Source organism: Clytia hemisphaerica, unplaced genomic scaffold, assembly GCF_902728285.1.
Source record: "Clytia hemisphaerica strain Z4C2 unplaced genomic scaffold, Clytia hemisphaerica genome assembly, whole genome shotgun sequence".
Lineage (NCBI taxonomy): Eukaryota > Metazoa > Cnidaria > Hydrozoa > Leptothecata > Clytiidae > Clytia > Clytia hemisphaerica.
This window is the reverse complement of record NW_027103644.1, coordinates 167638-187256: the sequence shown is the minus strand read 5'-3', so window position 1 is coordinate 187256 and position 19619 is coordinate 167638. Positions and strand designations below refer to the sequence as shown.

At 34.0% G+C, this 19619-nt stretch overlaps 1 protein-coding gene across 1 annotated transcript; it reads right to left on the bottom strand.

The window, feature by feature from the left end:
* Positions 1-1248: 1248 nt before the first annotated feature.
* On the bottom strand, positions 1249-17740 carry LOC136802907 (hatching enzyme 1.2-like). Its single transcript, XM_067059661.1, has 8 exons — positions 17530-17740; positions 9830-9901; positions 9439-9588; positions 8739-8880; positions 7108-7205; positions 6689-6849; positions 2376-2544; positions 1249-1439 (listed from the first exon to the last, which is right to left on the bottom strand). Exons 1-7 carry the CDS (start codon positions 17630-17632, stop codon positions 2377-2379), a joined length of 894 nt encoding a protein of 297 aa, XP_066915762.1. The 5' UTR covers positions 17633-17740; the 3' UTR covers positions 1249-1439; position 2376.
* Between the last annotated feature and the right edge of the window lie 1879 nt (positions 17741-19619).

Sequence of the window (19619 nt, the reverse complement as noted above, 5' to 3'; positions counted from 1 at the left end):
GATTTGTCTTCAGACTTTAATTTTACAGCCTGTGTATTGATTTAAAGCTCACATTGCATACTCTCGGGTACCTAATAGCCGGGGGGGGGCCGCTAATTAATTTTTCGAAAATTTTCCACCCAGGACATTCTTATTCCAACCCCCCCGCTTATTGATTTTTGGGAATTTTTTTTTTGAAAGTTCCCTCTTTTGCCCTAATTCTGCTGTATCAGCCTCCTTTTCGAACATTTTCCACCCAGGACATTTTTATTCCAACCCCCCCCCCCCCCGCTTATTAAATTTTGAGATTTTTTCCAACCCCCCTGCTTATTCCAAACCCCCCGGCTATTAGGTACCCGAGAGTAGTTTGATTGGATAAGGTCATTTGTGCACTTTCCAAAATAAATTAATGTTCCAATTTTGGGTTGAACAAAAAATTGCTACATTTAATCGTCGAATACATTGAACAATGACAACGAACCTCAAAATATTTTATGAATAAATACAGTTGAGTCTCCACAACTCGAACACGCATGGGGTACGTCAATTTGTTCGAGTTAAGGAGATTTCGCGGTGTCGCCGCAACACCTTTTAGGACAGTCTTCGAAAATAGAAGCGAACAAGAAAATTTCCAAGATTTATTATTCTCTTCCTTTGAAATAACAACGATATAGTATTGTCGTAAGTAAAGTAAAATGGAAAGAAAAAACTACAAAATACACGGTTTTCGAAGTTTTAGTTTTTGTTTTAGTTTTAGTTTTTGCTTAGTCTTTTCTTTGATGTCATGTAGATTTGCACGAAAAAAAATCAAGTGGAAAACAGAAATTTTACAAACACTTTCAAAACAGAAAGTGGCCGTGCGCCAAGCAATTCTAGCACATTTTCCCACTTTGACATGCCCTAAGATTTTAACAGCCAAAAAACATTAAAAATTTATTTCTATTGAATTCGAAATACAAAAACCTTTTTTCAATGAATACCTGGGTTTCAAAAGAGAATTTAGAAGATCTTTTAACATTACTCATTTTGTTTTACTTGATACTTTTTCACGTGCGAGATTTAATCCGAAAACTGTGTATTGTATAATGACCAAAACACCTAAAATCATATATAACCCTTAGCTAAAATTTCTCTATGAATTATGTCAAGAGACTAAACTATATATTTTTTTGAGAGCCTAAGAAAAAGAAGATGAGGCTCAAAACGCCAAAAAAAAAAAAGAAAAAACAAGGAAAACTTAAAATAAAAGCCTAATGATAATATCCTTTGTAGGTATAATGATTGTATTTTACAAATGACATTTTGAACCCAGACAAACTTCCATATTTGTTGTAATGTTTGGTTGCTTGTTCCATTGAGTCCGTTGCAAAGCCTTGGCGCCAAACTTTTGAAAACTTGATACTCGGGTAACTTAATGCATGTCCTCAAATTGCATTAATTTTTCCGCTCCAGTTCCATCCCTTAAACAATTTTAGAAGCGTATTATGATATAGAATACTGTATTCGGTGAAACTTAGATTTAATTTTCGTTTTTGGTAAAAGTCTATATTATTTTCCGGTTTTTAGACGACTAAAATTTGTTCCCTCCATTACTTTTTGCTTTATTTCCACTATGTCTGAATTAGTCATGTAGCTTGCTTTACTATAGTTTTCACGCGACTCGGATGTACGCATGTGTAACTTGCCGTTCTTTTAAACCACAAGCAGTTAATTTCCGTGATAAACAAAGAGGAATGAATCTATAGGGGTGGTAGAGTCACTTTCGGTCGGGATTGTAGGCGGCGAAATATGAAATTTGTTGTACTTTAAAAATTTGTCGTTTTTTTTGTCGCTTTTTAATATTTATTTGTCGTTCTTTTTAGATGGTCTGGGAACGTTAAATGAACAGCCTCTGTGTTGCCACTTATTATGAATTATCCACCTTGTCCAGGAAACCTGTCTAAGCACGGATTGTCTACTGAATATCGATACAGACTGGTTTCATTGAAAGGTATTTCTACTAAAGGTTGTTGGCAATAATTGACAGGTATTTTTGAGTTGTGTGGTGATACAATTTTTTAATCGGAATTTTTAAAATTCGAGTCCTTCTGTCATTCGAACTAAAACTTGGGTTCCTTATGCTGGAAATTAATGTAAAATTCACTATAATTCGAATATCTCTCTAATTCGAAGAAAAGTGTTAGTCCCTTTAATATCGAATAAGAGTGATTTCAAAATAACATAAATAGCCTATCCATCAATCAAAACGGGAAAAATTTAACGTGGTATACTCACCTTCACATATCTGCCAATCAAATTGCAGAAAAACAAAGAAAAATATCACGTGGTATACTCACCTTCACATATCTGCCAATCAAATTGCAGAAAAACAAAGAAAATATCATACGTGGTCTCACCTTAACACTTGAACAATCGTCTGAGCTCTGCAATGTCACCATTGGAGAGACCATTTCTTTGTCCGACTTGAACGCCTGGCGGAATTGTTTTCTTAGGGATGATGACTTGTTTACCGTTGGAAGTGAAATCAAATAGACCATAATGCATCACACTTCCATAATCATAAGGCTAGGAAAAAAGAGCCAAAAATCGGTTATATAGTGGATCCTCTCTAATTCAAATTTTTTTATTCGAATCTTTCTATAAGCCAATCTTGCTCTTAGTCCTCGCCATGGAAAAAACAGTTTGAAATACCTTCTATAGTTCGAACCTCTCTGTAATTCGAACAAATTCGACTTCTCATTGGAGTTTGAAATTAGCGAGAATCAACTTTACTTTAATATATGGATATGACAAGGCGTGTAGAAACCGTGAGCGGGATAACTTCTCAACATTAATCTCAACTAATCGTGTTGTCGCAGCAAAAAAACAACAAATAAATTATCTTAATTTCTTGCCGTTATAAGTACCGTGAAAAGCACAGGCTAAAATCATATATTGACCTGTGCCGACCAATCGAGATTCTATTCAGCGTGCAATCAACGCAGAAAAAAGTAACCATGACGACCATCCAAGATCTTGGATTCAAAGTTGATATTTTTATTCCCGTCGTTGAAAACACAACTTGAAAATGTCATCAATGCTTTTCAAAAAGAGTCAGTGATAGAGAATCTTAACATAGGTCGTGTTCAGACCTGAAAGTTTAAGTTCAAGGTTTAAGTAGTACTTTGTTGATATGGGAATTCAATTATAATCACTTTTCTTTTGTCATCATCCGATTGGCGATCTCGAGGAATCTCCTTTCCTAACTTGAAATCATGTCATCTTCTCTCTTGAGATACTTTGAAACAAAAAAGATTTCAGGGAATCCCTCTGCAAAACACTAATTCGTGTTCGTTGAAGCCATTACTGCTAGAGATGCTCCGAGCGTCTCTAAGTCATAAATGTCACGTTCTTTTTTCTTCATTTACAAAAGGAGCATGCTTTTCACTCGCAAATTCTGATTTCGTCTATTCAGAAACTGCAACGAAATCGTAAAAACTTTTTTTTTAAACCAGAGGGTGATTCCTTTTTAAACTTTGGTTTAACTAATGAGAAGCGTGCCGTTAAATACAAAAGGAATATGAAAGAAACATGTAGACCTAATTGCTTTAAACCTTGGTCTGAACACGACCATAAACATCTGCCTATTATTTCCATTCCTTTAAAGTAACATTATCAATAATAGTTTAGTAATTACTGTTATACATTTGGGAATCATGTAAAAGATTTCTTTCGAAAGAAACTCATTTCAATTACATTTGGAGGTTTCTGGGGAATTTGTAAATAGTAAACTGCAAACTGATACAGTTTGCTAGACATTAATATGGTAATATTTGCTCTTCATCTTTGATTCTTTCTACAGTGATTAGATTGACACATGCGCGATAAAATTTCTATTATTGGTCCTCAGAGGTTGATTATATTCTTTGAAAACTCAACCTCTGATACTCAGGGTACGTTTTAAGGGCTCTGGTCATAGTGAAAATCCAATTTCAGAATTTGAGGATAAAAGCTTATGTTTTCGCTTCTTTGACTTGTTTAAGAACAAACTGCTTTTGAAAAAATGAATTTAAGTAATTACATCATGAGTAATTAAGGAATAAGTGTGGCATGGACCTTTATAAAACGTCAATCCCGGGGGGGGGTACTAGGGCAAGATGGGTTACGGGGATGCTCCGCTGGTCAGGGTACCTTTTCTAACCTCCACGAGTCCCAGGTAGGGTCGCAAAAACACCAAAATGGAAAAATCAGTCCCTCGTAGGGTGCCTTTTTTTGGAAAATTTAGGGAAAAAATGGAAAATTTGAGAAAATTTTGGAATTTCAGTCCCATTCAGGGTCACTTTTTTCGCAAATTTCGAGTCCCACGTAGGGTCCATTTTTCGAACCTCAGCGGAGCACCCCCGTCGGTCGACAAGGGTAGTACCCCCCCCGGGACGTCAATACGACGCTATTCATATACTTTTCACAAAAAAAGCCTAATCTCTTTTGGGAACTCATTTTATTGCTTCAAACTTTTTTTAAGTTAATGACAAATAATTTCTTTATTAAGATTTTTTCGGAAAAATTTTCTATTTGGCTACATCCCAAGTTATAGCTGTTTTTCTATGGAAATTTAGTGGAGAAAATTGCCAAAAATGAGGTTTTTTGGAGATTTTAAAGGATAGATACTTCCACAAAAATTTTCCGAAAATGTATTTTTAGATACTAAATAGATACATCGCCTGAACCAAAAAAAATTCCAAAATGTTTGATTTTTTACCGAGATTAGGGCTTTTAAAGGTGAAATACTCTTCTTCAAAAAACTCTTCGTTTTCTTCTTCATTTAATTTTTTCCTCCCAATTTTTCGATTTTAAAATTCTTAAAAGGTAGGTTTAACAGGACATTTAACAGGAAGTTATACATTAATCTTTAGAAAATGCAGAAATTGCCATTTAAGTTGGTGTAAAATCGAAAAATTGGGTATGATGTCCAGAGCCCTTAATTTCAAAGTCACAAAGTACTTAGTTACGAAGAAGCAATAAAATATTTTCAGTACAGTATGAATTTAAATTTATGGCGAAGAATTATACTTCAGAGGAAGAATATAATTTGTTAGAATATTTATGATGAAATTGGCATAAAAATTAAGGATACACTAAGAATAACATCATAACAATTGACAACTGAACCTAAGAATGCCAATTTTTAGAAAATTTCAGCTATCAATTGTCAATTATCCTCAAGAAATGTTTAAAATTTTCACAAAGTGTCAAATTTTGATGCTTGAGGTATATATTGAATGTTAAATTAAGACCGAGTTAGATCATACCCTAAAAAGCCATTTTTCACTTAACTTTTTTAAAGTTAAGAACATCCATGATAAAATTAGAGAAATAATTTCTCATAGAAAAATACAGGTATGTAGTAGCAACAAAGATTTATTATACACGATAAACAACTCATAAAACGATGGAGAGCGATCATTGTATTTTCATTGTTTCAGAAAACAATTGATGTTCTAGCTTTGTCCGCAAAGGACAACTGTCATGGCGGCTCGAAGATGTCTGATTTTTAAAAATGTTTATCAGTCTTATTTTTAAAAAGTTCTCTAGCTCTTTTTTTTTTGTACATTTGCGTAAAGAAAGTTTGAAAGTAAGGCTAGCATTCCGAGCTGGATACATTTGTGAAATGTAATGTGAGAAAAACATCATTAGACAAGAAATTCAGACAAAATGCTTATAGTGACACGAAATTTTCAATTGGAAATATCTTTCCAAGACTTTTCCAAGAAGAGCTGAAATTAACATACATAAGACTTGAGTGTCTTGGCTCCACTGTGGTATGAAAATCCTTTGGAGGCACGTGGTGGCAAAGTGGTTTTTTTTGAGGTTGAAGTTTGAAAATTTCCGGTGTCAACATTCAATTTCTTATACACAACACGTCTTTTGCATCTTTCTCACAGCTTGAAACGTCATAACGACTTATAATTAGCAATTAAGTGAAAGAATCTGACTCTCACAGGAAAGTTTAAAGTCTCTTTTGGGAATTGGATGAGTGATTTTCGATAAGAAATGTGATAAAAATGCTTCGAAAAATCATTTAATGAGGGAAGGAGAGTGAACAATAATATCATTACTGCGGACATAGCTAGTACACGAGAAATCGGCAAAAATCTGTTACTTGTATATCCAGTGTATAATAAATCCTTGGTAGCAACGTCGTTTGATAAACCATAGTCATTATAAAAACACTGGTCTGGAAGGCTTTTGTCTCTTTTTATTGTTAAAGGCTGGAGCTTACGTACCAAAATCGATTTATTTTGCAAACTTTTTGATCGTGTGATTAGCAAATAAGACCAATCCCAAGAGGAGATTTTGGTAACGTGATTGTTTGTAACAAAAAGAAAATTTAACAAAAAGCTAAAATCATACATTTCCAGACCGGGGTTTTTTATAATGACTATGGATAAACCATAGCGGAGAATTAGCATAGCAGATTCGATTTATTTATGCAATGTTGTTTTGGCCCTATGCTAATCAACGCGTTCAAATTGAAAATAAACCTGCAATCTCTACCATTTCGCTTTGAAAGAAAATGTTGATTTTAATTAATTCCAATTCTGTTCCCATGTGCACCAGGCTTTATTGAGGTTACTGATATGATGTATGCAAGCGTATTATCTCGCACTATCAATAAGCATATCACGAAACTGATAATACGCAATGAACCAATTTGGATTCACTCACTCACCGAGATAGCGTAATCAGGGACAGTGTTAGTGGCGATATCAAAATTATTTTCGCATCCACCGAGAATGTTTTCTCTTCTGATTTGAACAAACTGGTCACGGTCTGGCCTTGAGTGTTCATGATGGAAACCCATGGCATGCATCATCTCGTGTGCAATGATTCCTAATTGATTAAAAAATCAACATATAAGAATTTGATTGGATTTAAGCTAAAATTAAGATGCATCATCTCATGTTCAATGATTCCTATTGGTTAAAAATCAACATATAAGAATAGCTAAAATTAAGATGGAAGCCCATAGCATGCATCATCTCGTGCTCAATGCTTCATATTGATATTATTTCTATGTTGAAAGATGGGTTATATGAGTGAGGCTAGAATTTTCGTATACTGATTATACTAATTTCTAATCTTTCTTACCTTCAAGAAAACATCCATCATCAATACTCAAAGGTTGAATAGCATTCGGGAAACTTTCGAGATAGTGTTCTCCAACTTTACCAACGTAACTCCAACACCTGCAAAGAAATACCAAATGTTTTGAAAGACTGATCCTTTGATGATTTTCAAAACACCGAACAGTAGGGGTGTCCGAATAAAAGGGGAAAAGGGGGTTGGAAATCGTACCTCTAAAAGCCTCCCAAAATAAGATAATTATTAACTAAAACCCGAAAAATTCACCTTTTTTGAAAATAAATAAACGGGGGGGGGCTCTAATAAGAACGGGGGCTTCCAAAAATTAATAAACGGGGGGAGAAATTTATTTGGAACCTTAGTGGTAGTACACGTTTTTTTAAAGAAACACACTTTTAAGAAACATGAGGCTCAGAATGCTTAAAAACTAAGAAACATCTAAGCAACATGCTGAGGCTGAGAATGAGAAAATAACGTTTTTTAATTCGCTTTTTTTTAAGAACCTTCCAATCAAGGCAAAGTTTCAGAAAAATACTTACGAAACAGTTTTAGAAGTTACTTTTCAGAGTAAACGTTAGAAATTTTTAAATAGAAGATAGGATGTATTTAGGATTTAGTATTTCAAAAAAATGTTTAGTTCCCCTTTAAGCTTGACAAAGTTTAACATTTAAGGCTCAAAAGGCTTAAAAGGCTAAAAAACGTGTAGTAAAAAAGTTTCATTGTTCTTGCTTACACCAAGTATAGTAAAATTTGGTGGTTAGAGCAGTTTTACCAATAGTAAAGGTTCGGTCCTGCAATATTTTTCATGTATCGTGTCTCCACAATTTTAATTTTTTTGATATTGTTTAAATTCAAATACCTGTAAACGTAAACAATACAATTCTAAGCTTCAACTTAAAAAAAATTCCAAGCTCAACTTTTTTTATTTGGGCAGAGTCAAAAAACAGGTTGGCTGCGGTGCGCTTTTGGTTTAGACCTACTAGCAAGTTTATGGTATTTGCACTTTTGAGGACGGTAAAGTGACTGAAGCGATCTGGAAAAAGCCTCACTGCTGTCTGGCAAAATCGAGAACGGTAAAAGTGCTGATTTACCGTCGTCCTCAGTTGGTCATGATCTAGTCAAATTATAACCTTACTGTCTCCGTCGCTGAAAAACACACAAACATAAACTCGGTAATAGTACATGACCAAAAGAATTGAACGATCTCATATAGTACCATAAGTTGTATTATTATTAACCCTATTCATACTAGGCTTTTAGGGACGGTTCAAAACTAGGGGGGGAGGCTTTTCCTGTACCACCCCTTAACTTTTGATCTAGTGGGTCTTTTTAAATGAAATTTGGCACACAATATCCTTGTCACATAAGGTAACTTTTGACAAAAATTTTTTTTGATGACTTCACTCATCATGTCCAAAGTGAGCAAAAACCGAAAATTTCCTTTGTTCTTATAATTTGACCTCCGAACAAAAAAAGCACCCCCCCTAATACAAATAGGGTTAAATGGATTTTTGAAGTTTAGTTTAAAAAAAAAACAATTAAGTCAATTATGTCATCATAAGAAAATTTCTCATTCCTATAATTTTTGTTTACTTTCTTTCTGGCCACACTGTATTTGAATGATGTGAAATTCCTACCCTACTCGTTTTCCGAATTCTAAAACAGTCTTCCCATAATGGCGTGCTGCAGCGGGTACCCATGCGTTGTTATGACAACCACTCAAGTATCCGTTGACTTTCTTAATGACGTTTTTAATTTGTTGTTGTTCAGCGATTGTGACTAAAAGGAAAATTAAAGTTAGTTAGTACGAAAGGCGACACTATCCAATTCATAAGCATCGTAAGCTTTTTAAAGTCTTTGCCAAACAAAATTGGCAGTCCATACACTTTGATAAATTGCGCTTTGGAGAAGAAAGGATAAATACATATTTAAAATCAGCGAAGTTTAAAGTTTCAGAAAATTGTAACGAGGTACTTACTTATCATATTATAATTTCTCTTTCTAGGGCACTATATGAACACTGTTTACAATTCCATGTTTTCATTTACGGTGCATTCATTTCCCAGATGAGTGTAGCCTAGGTTTTAGACTTTTATATGGGAGTTTTTTACAGTTTGAACCTAATCTCGTACCCAGAGCTGCTTGCACCACATTTTTTATCTTATTGACGGACTTGATAAATTGTCGGCTATACAGAATCATACCAAGTGAAATCTTGGGTGCTACCATCATAAGCTGTGCTCTGGGTTCAAGGTTGGTGTTTTATGCTTTAAATTATAACTTTTTTAAATTAAATCATTCAAAAGAATCTTGAAAAATATTAATAACTTTACTCACAGTCTTTATTGAACTTGTATGGTATTTCAAGGACACCATTTCTATTTGGTTTCCAATAGTAACGGTCAACATTTTGAAAAACACGCTTGTTGTTTTTCCTTTTCATTTCTTTGATCATCTGCGGTGGGTATTTCTCGTCAGTGATAAGTCCTGGAATCGACGTAAAGTTTCCGGAAAATAGTTTTATCTAATCTATTCCTCAGAAAAAGATTGAACTTCTTATCAACACTTTTGGGAATTAATTACCATAGCAACTTTTCGAAAACGGTGTAAGCAATGCTAGTGATGCATTTCATGAAAATATCTATTTCGGGTCGTTAGTGATCCTATGACCCTAGTATTCAAAACCTCAATCCAAGCCTTCCAGAGGTTCGAATAAAAAAGTTCTCACCATATTTCCTATTAGTGTTTATTTCGCTTGTTCCCTTATGACCAATTCTCGGATTTTTACCACCGTTTTTCTCTATAATGAAAATACACAAAATAACATACGAATCCAGCGAGGCGAGGTGGGATAGTGGTTATTAACCTTGGTTACTGCACAGGCGACTATAGTTCGATGCCCACTCCCAGCCCAGCTAGCATAAAACTTTGTTTCAAAGTTCATTTAATGTTATGTGGACGTTATAAACATTGAAACAACGCTGTGTGCCAGCTGGGAGAGGTTCACTCGGCAAGTGAAAGAACTTTCACCCGTTTCAAATCGTAACATGCGAGGGAATTGGGTTGTCAGTTCAAGGTGATGGCGAAGTGCTCATTGAAAGCGTCTATAGTTGCGACTTTTTGAGGGAATTGGTCCAAACCAAATAGTAAAAAGGAGTGCCCGCCTTGGCGTATTTTTTTTCCGTTAGCGGTCGCTAATAAGGCATTACAAATCAATACACTGATGAAATGTGAGCTATCTTGTTAGCACTCAGCCTATAATTGTCAGATATTTACTATAGATAAATCCCGATAAGAAATCTTGAGATTGACTTGTTTCATTTGTGAAATAACAAAACAAAAGAATCATCCATCTGTGAAGTTTGTTTACACACGTAAGTTGGGTTTCGACCGCTAATGTCCCACTTTCATTTAAAACATAGGTTTTATGCGAAATTAATAATCGGAACAAGAAAAAAAGCCGTGAGTTTTGTTTGGGAATAGCTGTGTTAGGCAAACCTTAGTGAACGTAAGGCGACACATAGCTGACTAATTTAATAGCCTACATTTCATAGATTCATGTAAAGGCTACTTCTCGGAATTTTCACATCCAAGAGAGATAATTTGTTTACTTACTTAAAGGGACATAACAGTACTTGCGAAATTTGTAAACAAACTGTATGCAGCAGATACAAAATCAAAACAAATGTCACATGTCAAAATAAAAAATCAAACCAAATATGGCTAATTTTGATTGTTCAATTGTTTTACAAGTTTGTTTTGGACACGTGATTTTAATTGTTCTCTTTAATGACACGTGGTTTGCGCAATGTTTACATTTTACTACTGTAATGTCCCTTTAATCCTTTGAATCTATCTTTGAGTTCCTTTAAGATGGCCATCCACTGGGTTTGAAAATAGTGAGACTTTTTTGGTGTTTTTTTATTTTTTTGGCTTCTGGTCAAGTACAACTTCTCTGGAACAACCTCTGAAAATTTCAATTCATAAAAGTAAAGAATAAGCAGAAAACTTTAGGTTTTAAAATACCTACCCTTAAGCTTTTAATGCTTCGCCCACAGACGCCCTGTTTCCCGCCCGTTAGTAAAACAGCAATTCTACCTTCTCTAGCAGCTCGAACAGCTTGAAAATCTTTACGGGTCGTCTTCAAGTCGCTAGAAACATTTCTAGAAGGTTTGAAGTCGCTTGGTGTACCCATATTCAGTTTTCAAATGTTGTAAACAATGGCCACCCTCGAATTTTAAGGTGAATTTTAAAGACAGAAAGATGGTTTTTGGAGGATGAAGCTTACTGACTTTTGCTGAGTGTCTCATCCACATCTGTTGCTGTAAATGATGTTTTATGGTTCTCTTATTATACAAGGAGGTTTGTAAAGCTCTAAGGAATATTTAATCATGATGTAACTTGTGATTTCTTTTGATTAAGAGCACGGTCGGTTGTTGTGTAGTGCGCGCCAAAGGTATGTAGAACTTTTGTTTGCTTGTTTATTCTTTTTTGGGTGCTATTTTAATGTTTTCTTGCCAGGAATCTCTTAACAACACAATCATCTTCAAATTACTTTTTCAAATGTGCGGGATTAGATTGTGGCGGTTTCATATGTTTTCAGCGATGGCATGAAAGTGAAAGTGAAAGTGCCCTGTAACACGATAACGAGTCTTCAGTTCCAGAGCTTTTTGAATGAATATTTTAACTTAATTGATTCCCTGCTGATAGGAATAGTCCAAAATAGTCTTACAATAAATGTGGGCATTGTTATTTACATTTCGGGGTGGTTTTCGTGGTGAAAATGAGTTTTGCGGTCTTTTTTCAAAGTTTTGCGGTTTTCTGGAAATGATCAAAATGTCACTCAAATTGGCCAAAATTTTCACTGTAAATAGTTTTTAATAATTTTTTTTTAATATTAACTTTAGGTCATAAATAATAATACCTGGAAGTTTCAAGCCCATATCATTTCTAGTTATTGAGTAATCAACATTTAAAGTTAAAAGGTCGATTTTTCAATTTCCAGTGGATGGCCACCTTAAACCTATGAAGATGACATCCAGGGCGTCTGAAAATCAAAGATATTATAAAGTAAAGGATGAATAATTATCCTATCTCAGCTGTTGGTAAACTTTAGCACTACATTATTATGATAAAGCTTAACATTACGTTATTACGTTATCTGTATGTCATGGATGTAAAGAAAACGTTGATTGGTCGTCAAGCGGTGTGTTAAAAGGATCTACCAAGTCCATCCCGATAAGATGAAAATATCATCTAAAGTCTATTCACGATAAGTGTGCACTCTTTTTTCTTTTACCTATAACTTTTAAAGGAATTCTTCAATCTTTCTAAATTTGGTATCATTGGAAAGATATTAGTGAGTGGAACAATTTGAAATAAAAAAATCTTTAAAAAAATTCTAAAAATTAAGATGAAAAAGAAGAAGAAAAAAATGAAGATCTTGTAGAAAAGTGCTATAACTTTCATTTTCACTGGAGAGATTCTTTGATCTTAGGAGATTATCACTGTGAAGAAATTTCATTAAAATGTTTATTCAATATAAAGTTATGATACAAAGTTAATAAGTGATTGACCCCAAAAACAGCAAAAAACTGCAGAAAACAGCGTTTTTAGACGTCAATCAGCTTATAACTTTGTTTGATATCTTTTGACTGAATAATTATTTTTGAGAATTTTTTTCACAGTGATGACGTTCGATGATTAAAGATTCACTTCAGTGAAAATGATAGTTATAGCACTTTTCTACAAGATCTTCATTTTTTTCTTCTTCATTTTCATCTTCATTTTTATAATCTTCTTAAAGTTTTTTTTATTTCAAATTGTTCCACTCGCTAATATCTTTCCAATGATACCAAATTTATAAAGATTGAAGAATTCCTTCAAAAGTTATAGGTAAATGAAAAAAGAGTGCACACTTATTGTGAATAGACTTTAAAACGTGTGATAAATTGAAGATAAAGACATTTTCTAAAAGTAGTACGTTCCCGAGTACGTTCTACTTAATATTGGAACTTACCGAACTACAGTCGACTCTCACACGAGCATAAACTCTCGCGAATCAAGACGTAAAATTGAGAATTTTGACATGAAAAAATGGCTTGGAGGGACAAATACTTTTTGGATTGACTTGTAACATTTGTCCTTTGACTTATTAGTCTTTTAGCGGGCTAAAAAGTGCCATAAAAGTTACATTTTATTCAAAGTTTAAAATTTTACAGATTTTCTATTTTGTCAAGAATTTTTCGCGAACATAAACTTTCGCGAATGGCCCTTCCTAGAACTTTTAAAGACATTTACTTTCGCGAAAAGGGCCAAAATTCGCGTAAATCGCGAATGTTTGTACGCCTAAAGTAAGTCGATGATGTATATTTTCAAAATCCCAAAGCTGAGCTCACTGAAATTACCAAAGTCCAGCTACTAGCAACTAACCCGGTTTCACTTAAAGCTTTTTGGTAGACTGGATGGCGCGATTAAGTGACCTGGTACTCTGGTAAATTAATGCGTGTCCAAATTTTCGTTAATTTTTCGGACCCATCATCACCCCTCCTAGCATAATAAATTATACCTTTAAAGAAGCGCATTACGATGTAGAACATGAAAATCGGTGTTACTTAAATTTAGGTTTTGCCAATTTTGCGAAAAACCGCAAAAACCAAAAAATGCTGACGTCAGCAAAACTTGTTTTTTAAATAACTCCAGTTTGGCTAATGGTATAAACATGAAATTTGGACCAAAGTTGCATATCTGTAATAAAAACATTTTTACATAATAATTTTTTTCAAATTTTGCTGACGTCAGCAGAAATCAGCAAAATACGAAAAATTGCAATAAAGTGCAGACATCAGCAAAATTTCAAAAACATTTTTTTTCAAAATGATCTTTTTAATAATGTGCAACTTTAGTCCAAATTTCATGTTTATACCATTAGCCAAACTGGAGTTATTTAAAAAACAAGTTTTGCTGACGTCAGCATTTTTTGGTTTTTGCGGTTTTTCGCAAAATTGGCAAAACCTAAATTTAAGTAACACCGATTTTCATGTTGTACATCGTAATGCGCTTCTTTAAAGGTATAATTTATTATGCTAGGAGGGGTGATGATGGGTCCGAAGAATTAACGAAATTTTGGACACGCATTAATTTACCCGAGTATAGTATATGGTAATATGCTTAATTTAGTTGTTCTTAGAAGGTAAAAGCAGTATGAAGCAATCTTTTTATTTGAGCATAAGGGATTCCAAATCACGGTGGTCATTTTTGACTGTTTTTCTCCCACTTGCTGAGCAACCTTGTTAAACAAGGGTGTCTTTTGATTGTTATATAGACTACACAACATTTCTTTTACCATATCAACCTTTGAAACAGTTTTCCAAAAAAATTTAAAAAATTTTTTTGAAAAAAAAATTATCACGTGACCGAAAAATGACGTCATCAAAATTTTGAAGGAAAAAAAACTTCGAAATAGCGTAAAAGTAATACCTTCATCCGATAGCTCTCGATGAGTAGTGTTCGAAAATGGGGTCACTTTTTATTTAGATCAATTCCAAAGTCGAGAAATTGAATTTTTATTTGTGCCCATATAACGATCGATTAGGCAATTTGGCTTGGAAATGCCAGGGATATGTTATAGCGTAGCTGGATAACGCACATTTGAAAAAGCCTTGTTCTATCTCTGTCCCTGACATTAAAATTTGATATGAAATTAAACTTTTTTAATTACAAATTCGTGAAATTTGGATTTCTTTTTAGCCAATGATTCTGCTGCTGCATTTATTGTTCACGATTAAAAACTTTTAATTATCAAGAGGGTCTGTAAAACATTGGTGAGTGACAATTTAAAAAAATGAAAAACATTGTTTTCATTAGTAAAGTTATAAGAAATTTCTTCTGTAAGATTATAAATAGCTCTTTTTCATTTGAAATACCGCGCTACACCGCGGAGTGCCTCACTTTCTAACTGATATTTTCAGATAGCAAGTCTGCAAGTCTGCAAGTCTGCTGTCGGTATGTCTGATTATGGAAAATATTTCAAGTCAATTGAAACAATATTTGTCAAAATATTTACATCCGAAATTTTTAAAGAGAAATCATGAAAGCTTCTCAAATTCATAACACACGCTGATAAAATTAGATTTCATTTACAAAGAAGCTTTTGGGGTATCTTTTGCAAATATTATTTTGATGAAAAGCGGGAACATCATAGCAAAATATATGCAAACGTACTGCATAAATACTTTGTCTGCTTCATTTTTCTTATAAAAACAGAACACTCTAGGGGACAGAGATGGATTTCTATTATGAACAGTTTACAATAGAAAAGACAAAGGAGCAATCAGCTATGGAATTCTCGTCCTTCATCCAGCTACGCTATAACATATCCCTGGAAATGCTTAGGGGGGTATTTAAACAGTATGTTCCCGATAAGCTACAGACTTGAAATTTGGTATGGAGTAAGGTTAAACAAAAGCAGAATTTTTGGGCCTGAGACTTTGTCATTTTAGGCCTTTATCTTGTTGCTAGGCAACATTCTTTAAAAAGACGGGGGTCAAAATCGGGTTTTTCCGGTATTAAAAATCGGGAAATCGAAATAAAAAAAATTCTAAAGCTCAAAATTGTTATTTTCTCATAGGGAGTCTCCCTACCAAATTTGGTGATTTTACGGCAACTCTAAGAGGGTGTTTAAATAGGGTGTGGAATTTCAAAAACTAAAGTTTTGAGTAAAACAGGGATATGTTATAGCGTAGCTGGATGAAGGACGAGAATTCCATAGCTGATTGCTCCTTTGTCTTTTCTATTGTAAACTGTTCATAATAGAAATCCATCTCTGTCCCCTAGAGTGTTCTGTTTTTATAAGAAAAATGAAGCAGACAAAGTATTTATGCAGTACGTTTGCATATATTTTGCTATGATGTTCCCGCTTTTCATCAAAATAATATTTGCAAAAGATACCCCAAAAGCTTCTGTGTAAATGAAATCTAATTTTATCAGCGTGTGTTATGAATTTGAGAAGCTTTCATGATTTCTCTTTAAAAATTTCGGATGTAAATATTTTGACAAATATTGTTTCAATTGACTTGAAATTTTTTCCATAATCAGACATACCGACAGCAGACTTGCAGACTTGCAGACTTGCTATCTGAAAATATCAGTTAGAAAGTGAGGCACTCCGCGGTGTAGCGCGGTATTTCAAATGAAAAAGAGCTATTTATAATCTTACAGAAGAAATTTCTTATAACTTTACTAATGAAAACAATGTTTTTCATTTTTTTAAATTGTCACTCACCAATGTTTTACAGACCCTCTTGATAATTAAAAGTTTTTAATCGTGAACAATAAATGCAGCAACAGAATCATTGGCTAAAAAGAAATCCAAATTTCACGAATTTGTAATTAAAAAAGTTTAATTTCATATCAAATTTTAATGTCAGGGACAGAGATAGAACAAGGCTTTTTCAAATGTGCGTTATCCAGCTACGCTATAACATATCCCTGAGTAAAATAACTTTTAAACTTTAATTTTCAGTAGAAACTCTCATAAAATTCGATCTTTCCTCTTATTTTTTGAAAAAAACTACGCCTTTAACTCTCTTGGAATGTTACTTTATCAAAAGAAAAGATGATTTTCAGTCGTTTAAGCCAATAAAAAAATTTTTGACAAATTTTCGACATAACCCCCTGAAAATTTGCCAGTTTTAAATTTAGCAACCTCGTCCCAGTCTTCAAAAACCTTTAAAACTCGATATATTTCGGCTTCAGATTTTTGTAGAAATAAAAGTGACCCCATTTTCGAACGCAGAATTTTCCCTTCTTTCCAATAAAATTGGTTTCAAAATTTAAAAACAACTGTTTGGTTTCGTTTTTTTTTCAAAAAACTGCCAAAAAAGGGACTGGAAACAAGTTTTGAAAATTTTCAAATTTTGAATTTTTTTTGGAAAATCATAACATTTATGAATATCCATTGGCTTGGCAATATAAAAAGAATATATAAGGTAAATTGAGGCTAGTGGGAGAATTTTGACCATATTTTGCCACCGTGAATCTGTTATTGAACCCATTTTGACTCAAATTTGGCTGAAATTTTGGGGATGGTCTTTTAAGGGTGCAAAAAAATAAAAACTGGAAAGATTTTTGGAAATTCAGTCTCTCTTAGGGTTGTTTTTCGAACTTTGGCTAGGACATACCCATTATCTCGCAAACCCAGTAATTCCGGGGTTAAATACATATACAAGAACCTAAAATTTGAGCTCCATGAAGGAGATATGGATTTATAAAGGAGCAGAGAAGCAAAATTCAAGATCCGAAAAACAGCTAAGAAGTAGAAATACAGATCTGAAAAAGAGAAATGTAAATCTGACAAGCTAAATTGCAGGGGTGGAACACTAAACAGTCGTTTGGCCGTAAATTTACTCTTATCTTTGTGTGGTTTACCTTGTTTTCGTTTCACTATTCCTCTTTCTTCAAATGACTCTGCACTAATCATGATACCCAGTAATGGTAATATCCAAATCAACATTTTGGCATGCATTTTCATAATCTCATAAGGCTGTTAAAACGTGATTTATAATCTTAAATCTTTGAAATTGCCAGTTCCAAGGTAAGCCTCCTCTAGTACGAATCTTCTTTTAACTGTTGGTTCGCTGCTGACTCTCCAGAAAGATTTAAGCGAATGAAAAAAGTGAAATTGGTTTTGTAATTTGACGATTCTTAAAGTTACTGTATTTTCCATGAACAATGAATTAATGATTAGACTATCGTTTACTTCCAAATAAGGTGAACCGGATGAGTATTTTTCAGAAAACAATGAAAGTGAACGCCTTAAATATAGACACTGTAACAATGAACATTGTTTTTTGGAAATTTTCCTGGTACTTGGCTAAGGTTCTATAATTTATCCCAGCTGTAAAAATAATATCTGCTTTCAGTTCCTCGTTGTCTTGATCCATTTGATCTTATTAAAAAGTTATTCTTCTCGAGTTCCGCATTGCTACTTTTTTGGTTGAAAGAAGTGAAATTCCTTCCTTGTTGCCTAGAAGGAGTTTGCTTCTTTCGGTTTATCTTGGACTTTGGAATATAGTATCCTTTTTCAAGTTCCGTGTCAATATAAATCAATTGTGAGTTTATGTATTTGCACTTTTGAGAACGGTAAAGTGACTGAATCGATTTGGAATAGCCCGCAGTGCTAGCCCGCAAAATTGAGAGCGGTAAAAGCGCTGATTTACCGTCTTCCTCAGTTGGTCGTGGTCTAGTCAAATTAGAACCTAGACTATGTTATAGTCTAAGACGAATCACTATCTAAGAAAAAAGCCCAAAGCCGAAGAAAATTCGCAAACGGATTTTTTTACCGAAAAGAGTTTACAGTCGGTAGAGTTGCCAGTTTCTTCGAAACTCTCCCGCCGATTTTTTCCCGTATACCGCCATAACGCCATACCGCCATATTTTCCCGCCTTTACTATCATTGTAACGGACGATAACATCGTCTAATTAGAACCTTACCGTCTCCGTCGCTGAAAAACACACATACATAAGCTCGGTAGTTTCTCGTCTTTGACTCCGGCAATAAATAAACAATCTCGGGCATAACCAACCCCTCCTGGCGGGGGGAGGGGCACTCGATTCAGAAACGACTGTACGTGCGGCCTAAAATTAGATCTTTAAAATACCTTATATAGAGCAGAGAAAATTTTACATGATTCCCAAATGTATAACAGGAATTACTAAACTATTGGTCATGGTAATATTATTTCACTCATAGTCCGTAAAAAACTCCGGTCTGGAAGCCTTTTGTTTCTTTCCATTGTTTCTTAATTGAACTTGCGTTGAGAAATAAGTTTATTTTGCTCACTTTTTGATCATGTGATTAAATCTTAAACCAATCCCAAGAGGAATATTTGGTAACGTGATCAAAAACTGAGCAAATCGATTTTTATCTTTTGATATTTATAAACAAAGGAAAAAGCTAACAAAAAGTTAAAACAATAAGGTCGTGTTCAGACCTGAAGGCTTAAGTTTAAGGTTTAAGTAGTACTTTGTTGATATGGGAATTCAATTATAATCACTTTTCTTTTGTCATCATCGATTGGCGATCTCGAGGAATCTCCTTTCCTAACTTGAAATCATGTCATCTTCTCTCTTGAGATACTTTGAAACAAAAAAGATTTCAGGGAATCCCTCTGCAAAACACTAATTCGTGTTCGTTGAAGCCATTACTGCTAGAGATGCTCCGGGCGTCTCTAAGTCATAAATTTCACGTTCTTTTTTCTTCATTTACAAAAGGAGCATGCTTTTCACTTTCGAGTTCTGATTTCGTCTATTCAGAAAACTGTAACGAAATCGTAAAAACCTTTTTTTTAAACCAGAGGGTGATTCCTTTTTAAACTTTGGTTTAACTAATGAGGAGCGTGCCGTTAGATACAAAAGTAATATAAAAGAAACATGTAGACCTAATTGCTTTAAACCTTGGTCTGAACACGACCTAAGCTTCCAGACCAGAGTTTTTTATACGGAGTATGCTTCGAAAT